Source organism: Anas platyrhynchos, chromosome 2 (genome assembly GCF_047663525.1).
Source record: "Anas platyrhynchos isolate ZD024472 breed Pekin duck chromosome 2, IASCAAS_PekinDuck_T2T, whole genome shotgun sequence".
NCBI classification, from domain to species: Eukaryota; Metazoa; Chordata; class Aves; order Anseriformes; family Anatidae; genus Anas; species Anas platyrhynchos.
This window is the reverse complement of record NC_092588.1, coordinates 99,762,062-99,783,050: the sequence shown is the minus strand read 5'-3', so window position 1 is coordinate 99,783,050 and position 20,989 is coordinate 99,762,062. Positions and strand designations below refer to the sequence as shown.

Below are 20,989 nucleotides of genomic sequence, written 5' to 3'. Positions count from 1 at the left end.
TACTGTGTTTTCTCTTTCAGATCTTCAAGTGTTGTCAAATTCACCAAGCACTCACGACTTATGTGAAAATCTGGTCTAGGATGCCTTGATGAAGAGCTTTGTGTATAACCATCCTCAGTTTTACTGTGTACCTTGAATACCAACAATCTGCCAACAGGCCAAGAAACACATAGATATTCAGTCTGAGCAGAAGCACAGAACTGTTCATTTAGAACCTTCAATGGTCTAGTGGACTTGTGGGCAGGCGGAGGGACAGGGAGAGGAACTCAGTCCTCGTTTCCTTAGCAAGATCTGCAACCTGTGTTGACAGCACTGCTAATATTAGTAGTCTGAAAGATGGGTTGCTAATGACTGAATTTTAAACACAGATGCTTTGTAAATCTCCTGGAGTAGAAATGAACTCTGACATGGTTGAGAAAAAAGTCTGAAAGGGGTATGCCAGGGTTTTTGCTTGTTTGCATAACTTAAAACTTTGTAAGAAAACAAGGTTGAAGAGGACAGGCTTGGCATCATCTAAGAAACAGCAAGCCATGGCCCATCTTCTGACTGTTTTACAGGTGATTTAAAAAAAAAAAAAAAAACTCAACATTTGATGTAGCAGAAAATAAAGAAGAACAGACGGTCTTTTGTGAAATTTCTCTTCCATTACTGTCCTTGGTCAAAAGAAAGGGTTAAAAGAAATTGCAGTCTGGTTACTGTCCAAGACACCTGAACTGAAAGGTGGTATTTGTGATCACAGTCAGTTGTGAACCAGTTAAAAAATAAATCTAATCACACCAGCTGTTTGGGAAAGATTTCACTAATACAAAAGCACAACACAAGTACAGTAAAATAGTATGTCCCTTGACTTTATATTGCTGGTTTGGCAGGAGTGTTTTAGTATGAGCAGAAATACAGCAAAAGCAACAATTCAAAACCCGAAAGCATTACAGAAGTCTTAGAGTGAAAACATTAGGAGTTTGTTTTCTAATTCTTACCAGCATTAGTGAAATGTATTTTTCTCTGAATTGCAGGATTTTAACCTTCCTGAATGTAGAATTTATTTTATTTTGTTAATTTATCTGTGATTTTTTATTAACTTCCGGTGATTTATTTTTTTTTTCATTCATGATCTTTAAGAGATCAAGTTTCTATGCTTGTGAGAGAAAGTAATTATTTTTACCAAGGAGAGAGGTAAATGGCAGAGTGAAAAAATTTAATATTCTCTTTCTAAAGGAAGAACAACTATCTGATATAATTGCTTCTTACCTCTCTACCAGTTTAACAACAATAATCAGAATTTTAAATTTATTTATTTATTTTTCCTCCATTCTAGAATTAGCAGAAAACACCCTTATCTGCACTATACCAGTTCTGTATTTAGTACAGAGTATACCACAGGAAAAGAAGATTATAAAATGGGTGTCTGAAATCATATTGCAAGTGGATAGAAAGTTTTGTTGGCAACTCAGAAAAAAAAATCATGATCTTTCCTGTCCTTTGAACAATACCTATTTATTTAGCTCTAAAACAGTCTTAGTTTAAGACCACCCAGGCTGCTTCTATAACATAATTGTGAATTATTTTGTAAAAATTGTGAAAATAACATTGTGAATTTCATTTTTTCACTTCTCATTTTCAGAATCTGAATTTTGGCTTTTCTGCTTCTGCTTCTGCATTTGTTTAGAATGTACAGACTACAGTCTGATCAATGCCATCCTGCAATAAAGCTATGTTTACAGATATAGAGGTATAAGACCCTCCCTTGTTTCACACATGACCTTTGATTTTCATAGTTGATCACAACAGTACAAGTCCAGAGATCTTGTACCTGGCACTAGGCCAGGTACAAGATCTCTAATATTTCATCATTTCTCACTGGTTTTGAGTGTCCCTCCTAAGGCTCTCAGCTGATATATCCTAAAGCTTCAGTCCGTGGAGGTCCAGCACCTCATGGCAGTACAGATCAACACACCCAGCTAGCTGCCCAACCCCAGAGTTTTTGCTCAGACATGGCCTGTTAGAATCATGGTATATCACAAGTTGGAAGGGACCCACAAGGATCCAATCACAGCCATGTTTCATGAAGCTTGCTGAGCAATGAGCAGGGAAAGAATATATCTCCTGCTCCTCTGACAAGGAGAGAAAGAATGTCTCTGCCTTATGGGGACAACACTTTCCCCAAAGTCCTTCTGCAACTTGAACAGGGTGGTAAGGGGTCATGTTCCTGTAAAGTATACATTACTCAACATATGATACCACCATCTCACCTGCTGGCAAAAGCCAGCAGAGCTGGCTTGATGTAGAGCACAACAGATGGAGCACAGACTGCTACCTACAGGTGCCAGGACTGTGCTCTGGTTTTGTTGCAACTGAAAGGCAAAATAGAGTCCTCAGTTTAAAAATCTGTCTATAAAATGCTCAGAGATCTATGGGTAAAGAGTTCTGCAGAAATGCCTCTAGATTAATAACAGTGCTATTTTTAATTTAGCTGCCATTAGCCACCATCTGTTTTCATAATTCATCTGCACTGCAGTGTTACCCTAGTGAGACTCTCTGCTAGTCAGTATTGCTGCAGAGCTGTTCCTTCTCTCCAATCTAAAATGTCAAAGGGCTGAGATAATATGGCACTGGCAAAGGTACTTAAAATAAATTAACGACTGATGAATGCACTTTAGAAGCATTTCTAATTGTAATTCTGTAATTACAGCATTGTGTAAACTGCTGCATTTTTATGTCTTGAGTGCAATTGATAGAATTGCATTTTGCAATGGTGGAGAAAAGAATGCAGTGCTAAGAATGTTTTCTCAAAATCTACTTTAAGCAATTGAATTGGAAACTTTTGAGTGGGAGGAGAGAAGGGAGTCACAGAAAGCAAGAGATTTAATATATCTTTTAATTGTTTTCAGTCTTCTGTTTATTTTGTTTTAAAACTTAACAAGTTAAGCAGTAGTCAAAGTGAGACTGGATGGGGATTGTTCCTTATTGACTTCAGTTGGCTTTAGATCAGACCCAAAGAAAAGACTTGCCTTGCTGGTCTTACTTGGCTGATGAGTAGAAAATAAAAATAAATAAATAAATAAATAAATGCCATGGCATGATGTGGAAACAGGGCAGAGATTCTGGTCACTGATCAGCAAAAGCAAAAATCTTCTTGGGACTTTCATGTCTGACTGTTTCTGTGCTGAAGCACACACACCTGGGTTATGTTACTCTGGAACATAGTATTCCCTGTCCTTATCAGACCTTGGCTGGAAGCTGGTGGAGGGAAGGGGTCCAAAGTGTCAGAAAGAAGCATCTCAGCACTCAGGTGGAAGGAGGCAAGCTGGATCCTCCAGAAGACCAGGAGATGGGGGATTTTTCTGCCATCAGAAAAGCAAAGAGAAATAGTTTTGTAGGCTGAAGTGACTTATGATTTTGCCTACATTTTCTTTTTATTTGTAAACCAAATTAAAAATACTGAAAGAAATTTGGCTACAGCACCAAATATTTCTCTGGCTCCTGAGCTCCCCAGCCCCCTCTCTTCAACCTCTTATGAATACACAGTTTTGTTCTGTGACAAAAAGATATTGATATAAAGGTCTTTAGAATAGCTATTCCTTAACATCTATTTCAGAAAATGTCCAAGTTTAGAAAAGCTATAGGGCTGTCTTCCTCTGAGGTCCAACTCCATGAGGTGCCAATGTCCCTTAACTGCTCAGCATGTCAGAAGGAGGCTCTTCATATGCATCTGCATTGCTCAGTCTCTGTTTAATGTACCGCCAAGGCACAGAAACAGCCTATAATTCCTGAGAAGCTGAAACAACAGAAGCTTCCTGTGGTCCTGTATTAATGCTTCAGAGGGAAAACCTGCAGGTGGATGTTCACTCATTGCAGATTCTCATTCTCCAGCATGTGCCTGTATCAGTTATCCTATATACCTTTGTCGGCTGGAGATTTCCTGCTATTGAACTTGACCTTGAAAGGTACTTTGAACACTGTTTTGCTCGGAAGAAAGGTCTTAAAAAAACACATAGATGTTAATCTCAGTAAACTTGTATCTTAGATATTCATTCACTAGCAGACACGATTTTGTGCTTTAGAAGAAAACGTCCAGTCAAAGGATAATAGTGGTATTTATTATGAGTTGCTGTGATTGGTTTGATACCACAAGTAGTACTCTTTACATGAGAAGAAATAAAGCAAGTAGGATACAGCAGAACAGCAGGAAAAAGAAAATCATTAGGTCTTCTGTTAATTGTTATGACTATTGCTATCATGGAATCTGTGATCACCTGGCTGACATCACCATGTGTTTGCAGCAGATGCAGTATAAATGGGAGGGAGGCAGCCTGAGACAGAAAAACAGAGTTTGCTAGGGCAATGCTGCAGAGTGCTTTGGAGTCTTCACCTTTGTAATGATAAGGGTCTTCCGTTTGCATTTCCTGAGCCAGATCTGTTACAAGACCAGAATCTTAATTTCTGAACCATTAATCATAACGCACCTAAATTGTTTTGTCAGTATTGAAGGGAAGTGGCACTTGACACAGAAAGCACAGTAAGGATTCCAGAATTATTGTTTTCTGTAAACTTTAAGGAGCATCAGGTTCACTGAAATATCTGTTGATTATGACATGCTTTCTCATCTATTTACTTGCCTAGGAGAACCTGTTCCACTACACCAGATATAATTATATTTTTATAAAACAAGAACTGTCATTACCAGTTTTTCCTTTGCTCAATCTAATGACGTGTCCACCGCACTATGAAAAAGAACAATACTGTACACTTTGCTAACAAAGCTATTCTGCTGATGATGTGAACATTAGAGATACTTTCTTCCTTTCTGATGATTTATTCAAGCTCTAAAAAATTAAGCAACCTAAAGGGCCTGTAGAGTGAAAAACAAATCCAGAGAGTATTCTATTATATTCTGATCCGATGCAATGTCAATTGACATTGATCTGAATGTTTCTAGTACTTCTTAATAGCATTGGATCATGTTCCTAAGCATAGAATGAAGTGTCAAAATCTTACATACAAAAAATTCTGAAACAGAAATTTGAAGTGGAGAGGGCTGGCCCCTAGTCTGAACAACCTCAGCTTGCAGAAAGAGTATGGCTCTAAAGTTGGAATGTCACATTCCAACATTTCCTCATGGAGCCTGGAATGTCCCCCTGTACTTCAGTCAGCTCAGATCTACCTAAAAGAAATGTAGTTCTTATAACATTAGTGAAACAAATGATTATAGAAATTGTGCGTATTTAGAAGCAACATCCCCCACTTTGGAAAAGTTCCTCAAACTCATGAAATAAAATCAAAAAGAAAATTAAACATGAGAAAAAGAAAACAAAAACAAACAAACAAACAAACAAAAAAATAACAAGTTTATAGCAGTTACGCCAGGAAAGGACCTCAACGATCAAGTCCAGCTTCATGATATCACCTACTATTATACCATGTTTTTCAATGCTTCTCATTGTTTCTTAATTCCATTTATACATTCATCTTCATTCTGCAATACTATTTCTGGACTTAGCTTGATTATTAATTAAAAGTGGGCCCAGGGCAGTTAAGAGAATGACTACTTTTGCATGAGTGATCAAGTTAATGACATAAGTTCAAAAAAAGAGTGCATCCAAATACATGTGGGATAGGGAGTATAACATGTAGGAGGGGAGTGCTGAGGGACGGAGGAAGAATGCACAGAGGGAACTGATAACTTGGGAGTGGGATGAGAGAGAAGACTGAAATTTTACATGCTTGCTGGAGTTATGCCCAGCAACTGGGCAAAAGCTGTCCAAGATTTTCCAAACAAAATAGGTGACAGGCATAGAAAAGAAAGTGATCATGATTTGCCATTTATTATAAAATCTTGCTTTTGGCGTGGTAATCAATTACAAAAGATAGCAAGAGAGATTTTATTGTAGGGTTTTTCAATAGCATCAGCAGTTTCAAACAGTGTTCATCATCCTGTTCTGGCCAGAGCTCAAGACATAATAAAACATCTAAGGCTGAGTTTTGATGTACGGTCTACATCTGGTTAGAGGGTATACATTCAAACACATTGACTCATCTTAGATCTGGAAGCAGGGCTCCAGGAAAAATAGCACTGGGCTAATTCCAACAGTTCTTGAACAGTCAAAGTCCTGATGTAAGTAAACTGGGCTCCTGAGAATTTACACTGCTTTGAGACCTAATGACTTAGCAGGAGTGGAGGAAAGAATTCCTTCTTGAGAGTGACTAGGTGGCATAGGGCTTTTTAGATGTAAATTGTTTCGTATGCTCTTTGCATATTTTCTATTCTCAAAGTGAACAAATAAGAAAATTGAAGACTTAAATGATTTTTCATCACAAGAAGTCTAATAAAATAAATTTTAAAGTTTCCACTAATCTCCAGGCTTCTCAAGTTGTTGAGAAAGATACGTACATGTTCTTATGCTATTAATTCCTTTTAAAAGATACCTGAGCTGAAGCAGAAAGAAGCTAAATGACATACACAAGATGATGCAGGGAATATATGGCACAGCAAGAATGCAATGTGTATGTCTTGGATCTTTGACTGTAACCAGTGTGTGGATATTTCTGCTTTGCCAACAGCTAATTCTTTCCGCTCCCAATTATATATATACACACACATACATCCCAAAAACGTGATACATTACAGAAAAAATGTGCTGAAGACAAGTAATGCTCCATCACAGTTAATAACCTTTGAAAGCTTTAATGTGAACAATAGCATGTGTCTGTTCTGCAGATTTTTCATTAAAGTACATAGACCAATTTTGAGGAAAAAAATTAAAAAGAGATTTGAGGAAGTAATAACCCAGAGGTTAAAAAAATATTGATTAGGAAAAATATTTTCTTCATAAAGATAATATTTCTCTTTTAGCAAAAAGAAGCTGCTTAGTCTCCAGAAAAAGCAAACAAAGTATGTTCTGAAGGCACCCATTTCATTTGTTGTGGGCTTTGTTGAATAATGAGCAAAACTGTCATTCGTCTTACAACCTTCCCTCACCTTACCCATCACACTGAAAGATTTAAAATTCTTCTGGAAAGTCTGTGCCACTTCGTTTATTATATTGAAAAAAAAAAAAAAAAATTAAACACCAACTTTTAATTACTTTTTTAGCATTTTTTCCTCCAATCTAACTGCCTGCCCTTTGGTGCCTAATATCTTCTTAGAAGATATGACCTGGAAATTTAGTATGGATTGCCACAGACTACATTTACTTCTAATGAGACATAGTTTCTCCTGATCTTTTTCATCTATCTTCAGAGAAGAAAGATAAAAAAAAAAGCTTGTTTCTGTCAGAGTTCGGTCTTTGGTGTCAAGGAAACATGCTGGGTTTTTCCTTCTCTATCTTCTAAGTTTTCACCTTGATCTTGTAAAATATTACAAATAATCCAAATGCATATATTGCTCTGCTGTTTTGTAAATTCAAACTGAATAGTCAAATAGTCAAATATAATGATAATGATTACCTGAGATTATTTTTCCGTCTTTGAGAAATGCATTGGGTGGTACATTTCCAAATTTCAGAAGACTGGTGGGTGACTTGCAGAGTAAGGCAAATGCAAATTATGAAAGCTGAATCAAGGGCCTTCTGAGGACTTCAAAGGGCTTTGGATCGAGCCTCAAGTTCTTGGGACTTTTCATCTCTAGATATCAAAATACTTCACAACAATCAGTACATTTCATTACTTCAATTTCATTGATGGGGAAACTGAGGTATAGAGGAGTGAAACGATTCTCCCCCCATCATTTAGTGAGCCAGTGGCACATCACAGGAGAGCATGCAGCTCCCATGATTTTCTCTTGCTACCATCTCAATCAAGTTTTCTCACAACTCCCTTACGAAATAATAGTTAGGCTTGTTACTCAAATAATTTTGACCTCCATCTGATTAAACTCCAAAGTATCAGATTATGTAGAGCTTGATGGAGGAGATCTGTACACCAATCCCTCAGAACTACTGCTAGATGTGCTAGAAAACCTCCAACACCCCATCATGCTGTGCCTGCCACCACCAACTCTCCTCACGGCAGCTCACTTGCATCTTTTCCTATCACCCTTTGATCCTGCCATTTCTTACTACTACCAGCTACTTCAAGGGACTAGATGGCATCCAAATGAGATCCAGTGTTGATTTAGAAGTCTGTTCTTTCAGACAGAAATTGTATCCCCTCATCTTCGTTCAAAAATAGGTAGCATGCTGTCGTCACAGCCACAATATAAATCGCTAATTATAATGAGGCAGATGCCCATAAAATAAATAACAAGGTCTTAGATTGCCCCGGTCCTGTTTCTTCTAAATCATATCATCTGTTGTACATGTTGGGGGCTGGACTGTCTGCATGATGTTAAATAGTTAAAGGGGAAGCCTGGCACTTTGTCACAGAGGAGCATTCTTAATAGCTGCTGTTTAACACATGCCAAGGGAAAAAACAGTTCCGAGTGCCCATTGGATGCAACAGCAGTTAGCTAATAAATACTATTCCCAAGTGATTCACATACAATGAAGTAACCAAAAAGAGTCATGTTAATTTCTATCCTGTTTTCAAGCAAGAGAACAAAATCAATATTTGCTTAATGGAAAAAGGCAATACTCGAGGCAGCCCATGCAGGGAGGAAGGGCTGTCCTGTAGCCAAAGCATAAGGCTGGCAATCAGGGCACAGAGATTTTCCTTTCAAATTGCTTAAAATGAGTTAGTATTGCTCTTTGACTCACTTTCCCTACCTGACTAATGGAAAGTTGTTCTTTGTGGAGGCTGCATGAGGCAAAGAGACGATTACACTTTTCAAGCACTATGGGTATTTGCTGGCCTGGCAGCAAACACTGTGGAGAAAAGTGTTGCAGGTGACCTGTCACTATGTGCTGACAGCAAACCAGGCACCAGTAGAATTGAGGCCGCTTCTTAACATTGTACTAAAAATCTACTTAAATGAAGTGGGAAGGCGAGAACAGGTGCTCTGCTTCTGCTCTGCCCACTTAGCATGCAGCAGGTATAGCCCCTCGATATCTGACCCAACAGGTCATAAAAGTGTTATTATCCACAAAATACCTTCTTGGGGGCTAAAGAATGAGAAGAATGGAAACAATTTATTTCAGATTCAAAAAATTGCTTTTGGGGAGGATATCATCCTATTATTGCTGCGTGGCAGCTGTATTTATCCATATCCCTCGTTGAGAGCAATCATCTCGTTAACATTTTTATACTATAACCACAAGCTGCAGGAATGCTGTGGATTCCTCTGAAAGCTGTGTGGCCTTTTTTTCTATGGGATACTTATATCTTTTAAAATCTTCAGAGGTGAATCACTTCCTTTGTAAGGATCATTGACTTCAGCATGACTGTTAACATTTCATTAGTTCTGTTTCCGTGTCAGGGGTTGGTGAATTGTACAGCATTTTTTAAATCCAGACCCTTTGGATAACACAGTGTCAACAGGCTTACATTTGAATTTGCTTAAACCTGTTGATACATTATGAGAGCTAGCTATGTTGCCTACATCAACATAAATCTCACTGACATTGTATTTGACTAAAAAGTTATTCCACTCCAGGGTGGAAGGAGGTAAGAGAAAATACTTAAATAGCCCATATATTACCTCAGGCACCACTCACAGGCACTACCCTGCACCCCAGGGAGGTGGATTTTGACTCTGACATTGCTTCATAATCAAGGATTGTCCCAGGGTGAACTGTCAGACTTCAGCTATGTGGTCTGGGGTCATATCCTGAGGGGATGTAAGAGGATCGGAAAAGATGGCAAGGAAAACATAGCTGTGCAAAGGCGCAGGCTGGTAGAGGCAGCTAAAGATGTAATGAAAGAAAGAATGAATTTCAAGAGTTGCTTTTTTTTTTTTTTTTTTTTTTTTAACTAGTTTATGATTAGAACATCAGAAAACAGAACACACAGAGAAGATTGTACTTTCAGTAAATGAAGAGGTTGTCTCATAGGTACAAGAATGTGTGATTAAAAGGCCTGATGGCGATAAACTGATGTTCATAACTCATTCTCAGTTACGCTGAGGTCATTTTTATTTAGTTTCCTCTTAGTGTAAAAAAGGTCTGAAATGTAAATGGTTATTTGTGTGAATGTCATAAACAACTGGAAAAAGGGGGGAGTTCACTGAGACAATCAAAGGGTTATTCTGCTGGTCAGGATCCATTCTGTACCTCTGCTCAAACAGGGTAGCACATAGGTGTGGTGGTAGTGCCAGTCTAGAGGCCTATTAGATTCCCTTTGGTGCTCACAGGGCTGTGCAGGCAAAGGGGACATTCAATTTAATATTTTGGGCTGCAGGAAAGTTAATCAAACTTCTCTCATGAGTGAAATTGCAGAATCTGTCCCCAGGGAAGATAGTTCAGTTATGTTGTCATACCTGGGAATGAAGGCAGCCTTACATAATCAGAACACGTGAGCCAGCGATGTGCCTCTAATTTCATATTCTCATAACTACTGAATGTTCAGACCTCAGTTTAATCGGCAATATGGAATATCCGAGTGAAGCCTTAACCCCTTTTTGATGAACAGAAAAACTCATTGAATTCAGTAGAACCGGAATTTTATGTCAGAGTTGTCAAATGACAGTGCCTGTAGTTACCTGCTTGGCAGGAGTGTAATTGTGACTTTATATATTTATTTTGCTGTTTCTCCTCCATTTTCATGTTTTTAGTTATTTCCTTCCTTCTGCTCCCTGGATCTCAGTTAAACAGTATCACAAAATATATATACAAAGATGGCAAAGTTGAAAATTCACTTCAGAATGTTAGCGTAATGGCTATAACCAGAATATTATGCATGAAAAGCATACAGTTTTCCTGAGGTAGGAACTCTGATAACCTCATCAATCACTTCCTGTGAATTATATACACTACTTAAGTAAGTAGAAAACTAAGTATTTTTCCTTGAGGTTAAGTGTATGTCAAGAAGAAGAAGAAAAGTGTTTTTCACTGTAAATACAAAATAGATTTTCCAGTGATCTATTTAACATTGACTCCATTAAAAACCTTCAATAACAGCAGATCAGAAGAAGTGAGGAAAAATAATTATCAGAAATAACACTTGTGAAGAAAAGGAATAAGAGAGAGTTTTACCAGGCTTGGGTGATTTGACTCCTGAGAGTTAAAGGCAAGATACAACGCAGCTATAAGGGAAATTGAACTTTCTGTATCCAATGATACAGATGCCAATATTTAAAATATGTATTTCTTATACATTAATTATCTGAAGAACAATGGTGAGCTTTTCAAAAGAAGAAAATGTTGGTCTAAATCTTTTTCTACTGAAATCAATAACAAAGTTCCTATCAGCTTCACTGGCAACAGGGATAAACAGTTACTTCTAAAAATATTGCTTTATAGGGCCTTTTTTGTGTGTGTGGAGGGAGTAGGTTATTTTTAAAATACGTATAATTTGGTAGGTTATACACCCTTAAATCGTAAAAAATATGAGAAGCTCAAAAGTATCACTTTTGTTTCAGGTGGAAAAGACTTATAAAAGAACTCCAAAACTTTAATAGGGAGATGTGGCATAAATAAAGTGATTTACTGTCTGCAAGACACAGCAAGAGAAGCAGAGCAAGGCAAATATAAGAGAAACTTCATAGTTCAATGACAACTCATTCATTCAATGTATATATATAAATATACCATATTATATTTTCTTCAGGATTTAATCTGATAAAATTTTTACTATTTAGGTAGCGATCTGCTCCTTCAATGTTTTTTTCAAAATTATTGTCTAAGGTACTTAAAGAAATGTTGCTACTGCTGACCCTTTGTGTGCTCATTTATGTCTCCCTCTTGAACATGACAAAACTCAGCACAATAGCAGACACCCACCTGACAGACAGAAACACTATTTCCACATCATTTCAGGTACTTAAAATTGGAAACTTACAAAAAAGGAATGGACTCAAGCCAGGCTGCACCAGTCACCCTGGGAACTGGGATTCTCTTGCTGGTGCAACCCGTAGCAAGAATATAGATAGAAGCGTCTCATCACTTCAGTAATACCAAGGAGTTCATTATGCCACATAATATATGACAAACAGTTGATCATACTGAATGTGATAAACAGTTCTGCTAAAGTCATACCATAAGCTAGATACATTCTAAAAGAGTATTGTAGCCATGACTGAAGTTTTGGATATTGGGATTCTGGATTTTCAATTTCAAATTCCAGAAATGTTAATAAAATTAAAAAATCCTAGGTTTGAGATCTAGGATTATACATAGATGACCTAATCTGTATTTTATTTTATGAATTGGTCTCACTTGTAAAGATGGACAGCAGCTCTTGGCACAGAAAGGAAGTCCAATTTCTGAAATCTAAGAAAACCTAAATAAGAACATTGGGATTAAATTTAAGCTAGTTCTAGAGACTCTTGGACCAAGCAGTATCTTAAGATTGCTAAAAACATTATGCATTAATTTTAAATTAGATCACTCTGAGTGTTTTCTTTGGTGAAAATGCTCATTACTCAAATTACATTTATGTTTGACAATAGAATATGTCTCTTATTAGAAACAAATGCAAATGCTGCTTTAAAAAAGATGAAACCAATGAATAATCAGCTAGGAGGAACATATAAATGAGAAGTAGGAACTATAAAAAGAACACTTAGGACTCCACAACAAGATAAAAAACCCACAAAATATCATTGAGGAAGAGTGAAAGCATCCATTATAAGTTTATACCTATAGGGTTTCATTTTTATGTTTTGTTTCAAAAAGAAAAAAAGCAGTGGGACTAACTGTAAATTAAAAGCTAAAAATCATAAAAATGCATATTATGGGAAGCAGAAAAAAAAAATCAATGTTAGTACAATTAAAGATAAGGACTGCTATATTAGGAAGGAGAAAGATTCCTAAAAATGGAATTACAGGTAGAGTCATGGTATGACTTTGATGAGAATTGATGGTAGTTATTCACAACAATAAAATAAATGCAAGAGGGGTGAGCATCTTGCATTAGTTCAACATTAATACAGTCATTCCAATAGGCACAAATCAAGAAAGATATTAACATTTCGGAGATATAGCAGACAGCAGTCACAAAAGTGATTTGCAGGATGTAAAACATCTTTTGTGAAAGACTAAGTGTCACCTTTATATTTAATTTTACAAATAATTAAGAAGTGATTTCATATTAGGCTATGAGTACTCTCATGGGGAACAAAAAGCTGATAACAGTGAACTTTTGAAAGCTGCTGATGGGTGATGACATAATGAACATAATGGAGTGGGTCAAAGCTGACACTAGACAAAATTAAATTTAAATAGGGATAAAGAAAAATCATTATGTATCAGGTCCTGCAATATTAGAACTAAAGGGCGCTTGCTAAAACTGATTGGATCCACAGGAGATCTGTAGCAGAGAAATTTAAAACAGAAAAACAAAACAAAACAAAATAAAAACTTCAAGCAGCAGGTAGAGAACTTCTGGGCTTCATTGCCTCAGGAGACTATGGAGGCAAGCAGTGTCAGCACATCCCCAAGAGACAAATTAATGAACGGTGGGTTCATTAACAGACGTAGTCAGGGATGGCCCTTCTACCATCCATAATGACATGCTGGGGTAAAACAAGGGGAATGGAGCTCAGCAGTTGGGCTCAAGTGCATTCCTGAATAGTACCTCTTATTGCTACTATTGGAGACCAAGTACTAAGCTAGGTGGACCACTGCAGTGACCCGGTAAGACATTTTTTTTGCATTCTTTATTCTTCCAGCAGTGCGTATAACTGCCCTTGAAATGACTTATCAGAAGTGCAGGGAGGTCTGCATAATTGGAAATGTTATGTCAAGGATATGTTTTCTTTTTAAAAAATTGGCACAAAGAGAGGAATTAATTCAGGTAAATCTCATGGCCCATGTTAGGGAGGAGTTCAGATTAAATCATAGGTGTAGTCCCATCTGGCTTCATAATCTATAGATCTATGAAATTTTCTTGTAGTATAATCATTTTTCAATTTCAGACTTGCCCCTTCTTGCCCAGACCCTTAATATTTTTAACTATAAGGTTTTTAAGAGGGTCCCTTACTACCTCTCCCTTTATATATACTGCTTGTTTATCTTTAATAAATGGATAATTGTACTGGCTTTATGTTGTTTACCGTTCTTCACACTTTTTCATCTTCTCTGTGTGCTCTACCCAGCACAAGAAGGTATCTTTCAATAAAGATTGCCTGAGAGTGGAGATGAAGAAAGGGAGCAGAAGAAACACAGGCAGGGAGAAAGGGTCAGAGGAAGAAAGAAAAGTCTAAGGGAAATGTTATTCGTGAAGGATTTTAAAATAATTCTCTATAATTTTGAAAAGTCTTTAAATGTCAGGGAACAAAGATCAACTGTTTTAAAGAATTTGTAGTAATCTTTCTAATATCCTTACCACTCTCATTTTTATAAAAATGGCAGAATATTTACATTTAATTATATTTGACACAGTGGTAGGACATAGAGGTAATGTGTACTTCCATTTCTTACCTTGCCTTTTTGGTGGTATGGCAAATTGCATAGAGGTAATCTTTAGCTCCAACTAAAGAAGACAGTTACTATGATGTTCACATGGTGCTACTATGTTTACAAAATACAAAATACAAAATACAAAGAGGTATTTATTTATTCTTGTTAATGACTATGCTATGAAGATTTGCATATGAGTTTAGCTTTATAAGCATGGTTAATCTAGCTTCAAGTCATTAAAATATATTTATATGTTTTTTGCTTTATAATTAAAAGGGTTTTTGTAGTCATTGGTCTGATACTAATTTCATGAGGAAATTTCATAAAATAAATTTTAGATGTGGACTAAAAAGAAAAAAGTAAACATTTGCAAAACAATATAATGCTAGCAGGTGAAATAGGATCTTTTTTAAAGTACAAAGGGAAGCTATGGTACAAATTGAAAGTAGTTTCACAGAAATAATTCTTTGATAGCGAGGGAAAAAAAAGAAAAGCCTCTGCAAGTTTCTTTGAAAAAACAAACAAACAGAAAGAGGAAAGCCTTTGAACTTCTATTGTTCTGACAACAATATTAGCTATGTTTTATCTAGCACAGTGTTTTTAAATGCTATTAAATTACAGACAACACCGCTTTATTCTTCTTTTTTTTACTGAATAAGTGGTGGTGAGAGTGGAAAGAGATAACTCAGCTGAATATTTTGTTGGATGAATCAGTCCTACTTGAGAGCAACTGAGAGCTCTTGGAGCCTGAAATACAATCTTTACCAAATGGCATGGATACTTGCTACTTGTTATGTTTCGCAGTAGTCAGGGAGAAAGTGTGTTAAAGCAAGAAATAAAAATTCAAGCCAGCATTTGAAATCTGAGTAATGGTCAAGGTCCAAGTTTCAACGATAATTCCAATTTCTGTGGCAAAAGATAAATCAAAAACTCCTGACAGACTTGAATTTTAGAAAGCTTGATGGGGGTGTCAGCATTCTTTTTTACGTGTCCTGAAGTCCTGTCAACTGCATTAAAGAAAGCACTGTAAACATTAAAACCATCTTGGTATGGCTGAAATTGTTACTTAAAAAGACTTACGAAAAGTGTTATTTTAGGTGAATCGAGTTAAAGCTAAATTATAAGGTACAGCCAGACTATCACTTGAGATGGATCTGAGCACAAATGCTCCACCTAAACTTAACAGTGTTCATAATCTTACCAGGGGACCCAAACCTCCCCCACTTGTACAGTCTCTCATTTGTACAACCAATTTCACCAAAACTTCAGATCTATATGCTGGCAGACAGTAAGAGAGAACAACTTTTATGGTTAGGCTGGAACATTCACTTCCCTTAGGTGGTACTGTATTTTTCCATTTATGCTGAACTATTTTTAAGCGTTTTCTCTCTGACGGTTGACTGGGATGTTCTCAGGTCCAACCCTGTCAGATGCTGAGTGTTTTGTGGGAAGTGCTGAAAGATTTTCAGACTCATAGATGTCATTGCAATCTGATGGATGTCAGCACTTTTGGGGGATGGGTGTGGTAGGGGTAGCAGAATCGGATGTTAACATATTAAATTTTTCTGACACAATAAAAACCTATAATCATGGCACATTGAGTTCATACCTTAAGCCTAAACAAGAAAAAATACAGTTTTGCCAGACATAAGGAGCGTGCTGTAAGTAAATCACATTGTTTATACCACTTATTCTATGTGCAGTGGAGACAAAAACAGCTGTTCTTTGACTGCTCTGTTTGGAACAAATGTGTCCCATTAGGTGTTATAATAGCCAAGTTTACAGAATCTGCCATCCCTCCCTTACACTCTGTTTTTCTTGGCAATTATAAAGTCAGTTATTAATGCTTATTACAGTTTAAAACATACTACAAAATGTCTTTGTTTAGGAAAAACAAAAATCTACAAAACTGAAAACCAAACCCCCTAATATTTTTTTTTCCTAAATGAGGAAAAAAAAAAACAAAAAACAAAAAACAAAAAACAAAAAAAAAAAAAAAACCAACAAAAAAAAAACAACACAGCAGGCAAAGTTTCCTAAGTTTCCTTTCACTAGCTATACACTGTCTTCAAGTACCAGATAAGACACATCCTGGCTCCATTGACAGCAACACGACTAAGATTCAAGGAGGTCAGAATGGGACTGGAATGAGTTTTCTATGTATAGATAACACAGATATCAGCAAATGTCTCTCACAGTCTCTTACAGACGTTTATTAAGCCTCATCTTGAAATTAGCTACGTTTCTTGCCAGCAAGGTTCTTCTGAGGACCTCACCTGTCTGATACATGGGAATCTACTTCTCATTTCCAGCTGAAATGCATCAGCTGTTTTCAAGCTGGCGACTATTTCATCTTGTACCTTTCATTTTAATAGCTCCTTTTCTTCTTCAGCTCCCTATTATTTCTAGACTGGAGAAACCAATAAAACAGGCCCTAAATTTCTCTGATCATTTCAGATTTGCCCCCTTTCATCTTGAATTCATCTTTTTGGACCACAGGTGGCTTGAAATTCAGTTTTTCCCAGATGAGGTCTCAAAAATATTTTGTACTATGGCAGCCAAACGTCTTCTTTGTGGAGTCCCTTGGTGTGTATGACCAGGATGGCATTTATAATTTCTTTGCTGGGGTGTCCTGATAGTCCGTAGACATCCGGTAATGGTTGAAAAAAGTAGTCATGATAGTTATATGTTCTTGTATTAATACTTTTGACTTGACAGCTCTCCCTCAGCCCAGTGTCAGCCCCTCAGTTTGTCTTTAAGGGACAGTTGTATTTCCTTTGTCAAAACCCAGCCTATTCCTATTTTTTTTTCAGAAGCATAGAATGATACACCTGACTTCCAGTGCCATAGTAATACTCTCTGAATTTAATTTGCAATTCATGGCCTTATGGTCATTGGGTTCCAGCATAGCAGTCTAGATTTCACTTTAGTAGCCAAACTAAACCACGTTTTAAATTCATTGACTGCAGCAGTAAGGACTTTGTACACAGTAGTTCCAGCTTAGATTTGAGCCCTCTCCACTGACAGAACTTGAGCGATACAAAGTGCAGCCTACTGCTTTTTAGCATTGGTTATGTTTTTAACATGTTGAAAAAGTAGCTTGGAAGCAAGCAAGGCATTCGGATCTGTTTTAAAAGAGAAAACACAGCAGCTCTTAGAACTGCAGAAAGAGATGCCGGCTTTGTAAGGCCCTTCTGGCCCTACAGCCCAAGCTCAGGCGGGCACCAATAAACGCGCCTTGCCCTCACGGACTGGCCGACACACTTGGGACCGGCCCTCGGCATCGTGTGGCTTAACAAGACGGACAGAAAGACGTCTTGTTAAGAAAGACGTACAGAAGGCAGCAAAAACCTCCCCAAACTACATTTCCCAGGGTGCCTCCGCCCCGCCGCCTTCCTGCCCCTCACATGACGGCCGCCGGCCGCGCCATGGCGGAAGCCGCAGAGAAGGTAGCGAGGGGCGGGCAGGGCGCTGCCCCGCCGCGGGGCCGGGGCAGGAGCCCCCAGGGAGAGGGGAGTGGGGCCGGGGAGGCCCCTGGAAGCGGTGGGGCAGGGTCCCCGAGGGGCCAGGGGGCGGCGGTCCGAGCCTTGCTGCGCCCGGGGTAGAGAGGGGGAGAAGGTGGAGGAGGGGGGAAGGTGTTTGGGTAGCCCCCGGGGGCTGGGTGTGAGGGTGGGTGGGTGGAAGGCAGCCGGCAGCCTCGTCAAGTCAAGGTTAGGGGGGTGAAGGGAGGGAAGGGTCCTTCTTAGCCCCAAAAGGGGCCCTAGATGGGGCTGAGAACCCTAAAAGGGGTAAGAAACTCGCTTGTGCCTTGTGGTGCAGGGAATGTGGACGAGTGCATTTCAGCAGGGGAATCTTCCCAGGCAAACGGGGACAGTTTGGAACTTGTGATCCCCACCTCTCTGAAGTGAGCGGCCTCATAAAGCTCCCCTTTTCCAGATGACTCCTTCCCAGGAAGACAAAATGCAAGCTAGCATTGAAGTTCCTCACTACTCTGAATACTTCCTCAGTTTCCTTTCCTTTTATTTTTGACAAGGTGACTTCTGTCTCTCTTAAAAAACCTTAGTGTGGCGGAGCTTTAAAAATCTTATAGGGAAATTTCTCTTGTTTGGGAAAAGGCATTTGGTTTACACATTTTCCACTGTCAGGGGTTTTGTTTTAGGGGCTGGCTTCTCTTGGGGAGGCTTCATTGCCTGATTTGGTGAATTTTTAACTGTAACAACACTGAAGAGAGCTCTCAGGATAAAACCAACCATGATAAATCTTCTTACCTTCTACAATAACATAAAGGATTAAAGCAGTCTGTGTTTTGCAAACTTTAATTATCGTATCTTACTCGTTTCTGTTGATTTTCTGTGCAGAATATGCACAGGTGTACTGGAAGGAAGGTGTATATTGCTGTGTGGGTGGATGTTGGCACAGTTTCTTGGAAATCCAAGTTCATAATTTTCCCTTCCCAGCAGATCCAAGTTATGAGACTAAAAATATACTTGGTAACATCTGGTTTTGTAAGTGAAGGGAAAACTCTATACCCGTTTTATTAGATAGGAAAATCTATTGAAAGCTTATGTTGGATCTACTAAATGAGAGATTATAAGGGTCAGAGGTTACTTTGCATTTCTGTGGTGTCCTCATCCGTGTTGCCTTTCTCTATTCTTAGGCTGCTTGAGCACGAGCATTTGCCAGCTGACTGGAGTGCACCACTGATTTTCCCTTAGAGTATGAGACCTACCAGTGACAGTCATTCCTACATGACTTTTGATTCTGGCTATCTACAAATCCCTGTTGAGGGATTTCCTTTCCACAATTACAAGACTACTAAAAAGTAGAAGTGGAGTATAATCCTCTTGGTTCGTGCATTTGGTGGGAGGGGGAAGTAACCTGACAAAACCCCAGGGTAGTCGTAACTGCAGTTTGCTGTTCCAGTTTGCCTGTGCGAGTGGGAGAAGTCAAGCAGAAAACTTTTCACAGAAAGTTGCTAACGAAGTGAGTTGGTAGGTACGAGTCAATTCTAAATGCGTTCAGCTAAGTTATTGTCAAGGAACAAATAGGAGGAAATTCTTCACTATGAGGGTGGTGAGGCCCTGGCCCAGGTTGCCCAGAGAAGCTGTGGGTGCCCCATCCCTGGAGGTGCTCAAGGCGAGGCTGGATGGGGCTTAGGGCAACCTGGTCTGGTGGGAGGTGTCCCTGCCCATGGCAGGGGGATTGGAACTGGGTGATCTTTAAGATCCCTTCCAAACCACTCTGTTATTTGTTTCCTATGCCAAGACTCCCTTTGAATTACTGAATGTCATTTTCCCTAGTTAATCATAAAGGCCACTGACAATTTTCTTGAATTTCAGTGCCAGTTATGAAACTTTGTAGCCACAATCGCAGTAGCTTTCAAATACGGTAGCGTTAACAGTATTTTAATATGGGACTGGTAGCAGTCCCAGATCAAAACACATTCATCATTTGAATCAACTTCTGGTGTGCCCTGATTTCGTAGGCCAGTATTATCCAAGGATGTCCTTTAACATAACAACTTAAAACAAGAAAGATTACACTAAATCTTAAGTGACAGGTGGATATAAGGATCAACAAGTATAACAGTGGGCTTTGTTATTCCACTTCGTGTGTGTGTGTGTGTGTGTGTGTGTGTGTGTGTGTCTGTCTGTCTGGTGTTTACATAGTGAACTCACCCCCTTGTCACTTTCTTCCCCTGCATCTGTGTTTTCCTGAATAGTCAAAACAATTAGGAACTGGGGAAAAAATTAAGTGTTATAGCAGCACTACTAGTGTGTAACAGCAAAAATGTCACTTTAAGTTACTGCATGTTTTTTGGGGGGGAGAATAGATCTTTTTTTTTCTTTTTTTTTCCCAAACAAATTCTTCTTTTGTTATCAACTATGAGAATTGCGTTAGAATATCAACACGGTATATCTAATGGTTTTGATGTATAAAGCGGTTGAGTATGCAACCTGAAAAATGTATGTCCCTGAAAAAAAAAATAAAAAAAAATTCTGTTAGGTATCTGGTGATCTTTTGCATTGGACTTTGTTATTGCTTGTCCTATAGGCCAGCAATGTTACATCATGATATTTTAGTTCTTGTGTCATTTGGTTGTTATTGTTAAGTAGAATTTAAGATGCAGAGATTCTATATGACAAAATTGCTGTTTCCTGAGAAGTAACTGTGTTTAGTGAGTGGAGACAGTGAGAATGACAAAGAACCAGTGCTACACAAAACATCAAACCCAGACTTGAAAAGATGCTTAGGTTTTAATCCCTCTTCATTTGTCCTTGACTCCCATATCCTTTCCAATTGGCGTTTTCCTATTCAAGTCATAAATACAGACTAGGCAGATAACCCTTCTGTGGGATACATGTTTTAGAGGTGGACATCACTGTGTTAAGTATGATGCAGGAAATGAGAGGGCAGCAGTTATGGTAACATCTTGTTTCAGGTAGGAAATAAAAATAGTGCTTGTCTTCTCCCCCATCCACATCTCTTCTGATCAGTTGTGATGGTCACTAAAGGCGAACCTCCTGTAATGCACACGAGGCATTTGCATGCATTTGCTT

General features: G+C 38.3%; 1 protein-coding gene across 3 annotated transcripts in view; it reads left to right on the top strand.

The window, feature by feature from the left end:
- The first annotated feature begins 17,760 nt into the window (after positions 1–17,760).
- The window catches only part of VPS41 (VPS41 subunit of HOPS complex), a 107,122-nt gene continuing 103,893 nt past the window's right edge, over positions 17,761–20,989 (top strand). For 2 of the 3 annotated variants that reach the window (XM_072033295.1, XM_027451368.3), the window contains exon 1: positions 17,761–17,878. In XM_072033295.1, coding sequence (XP_071889396.1) covers positions 17,837–17,878 — 42 coding nt within the window. In that variant the 5' untranslated portion in view covers positions 17,761–17,836. The remainder of the gene's footprint in view (positions 17,879–20,989) is intronic. The other variant, XM_038174692.2, reaches the window with a different exon arrangement.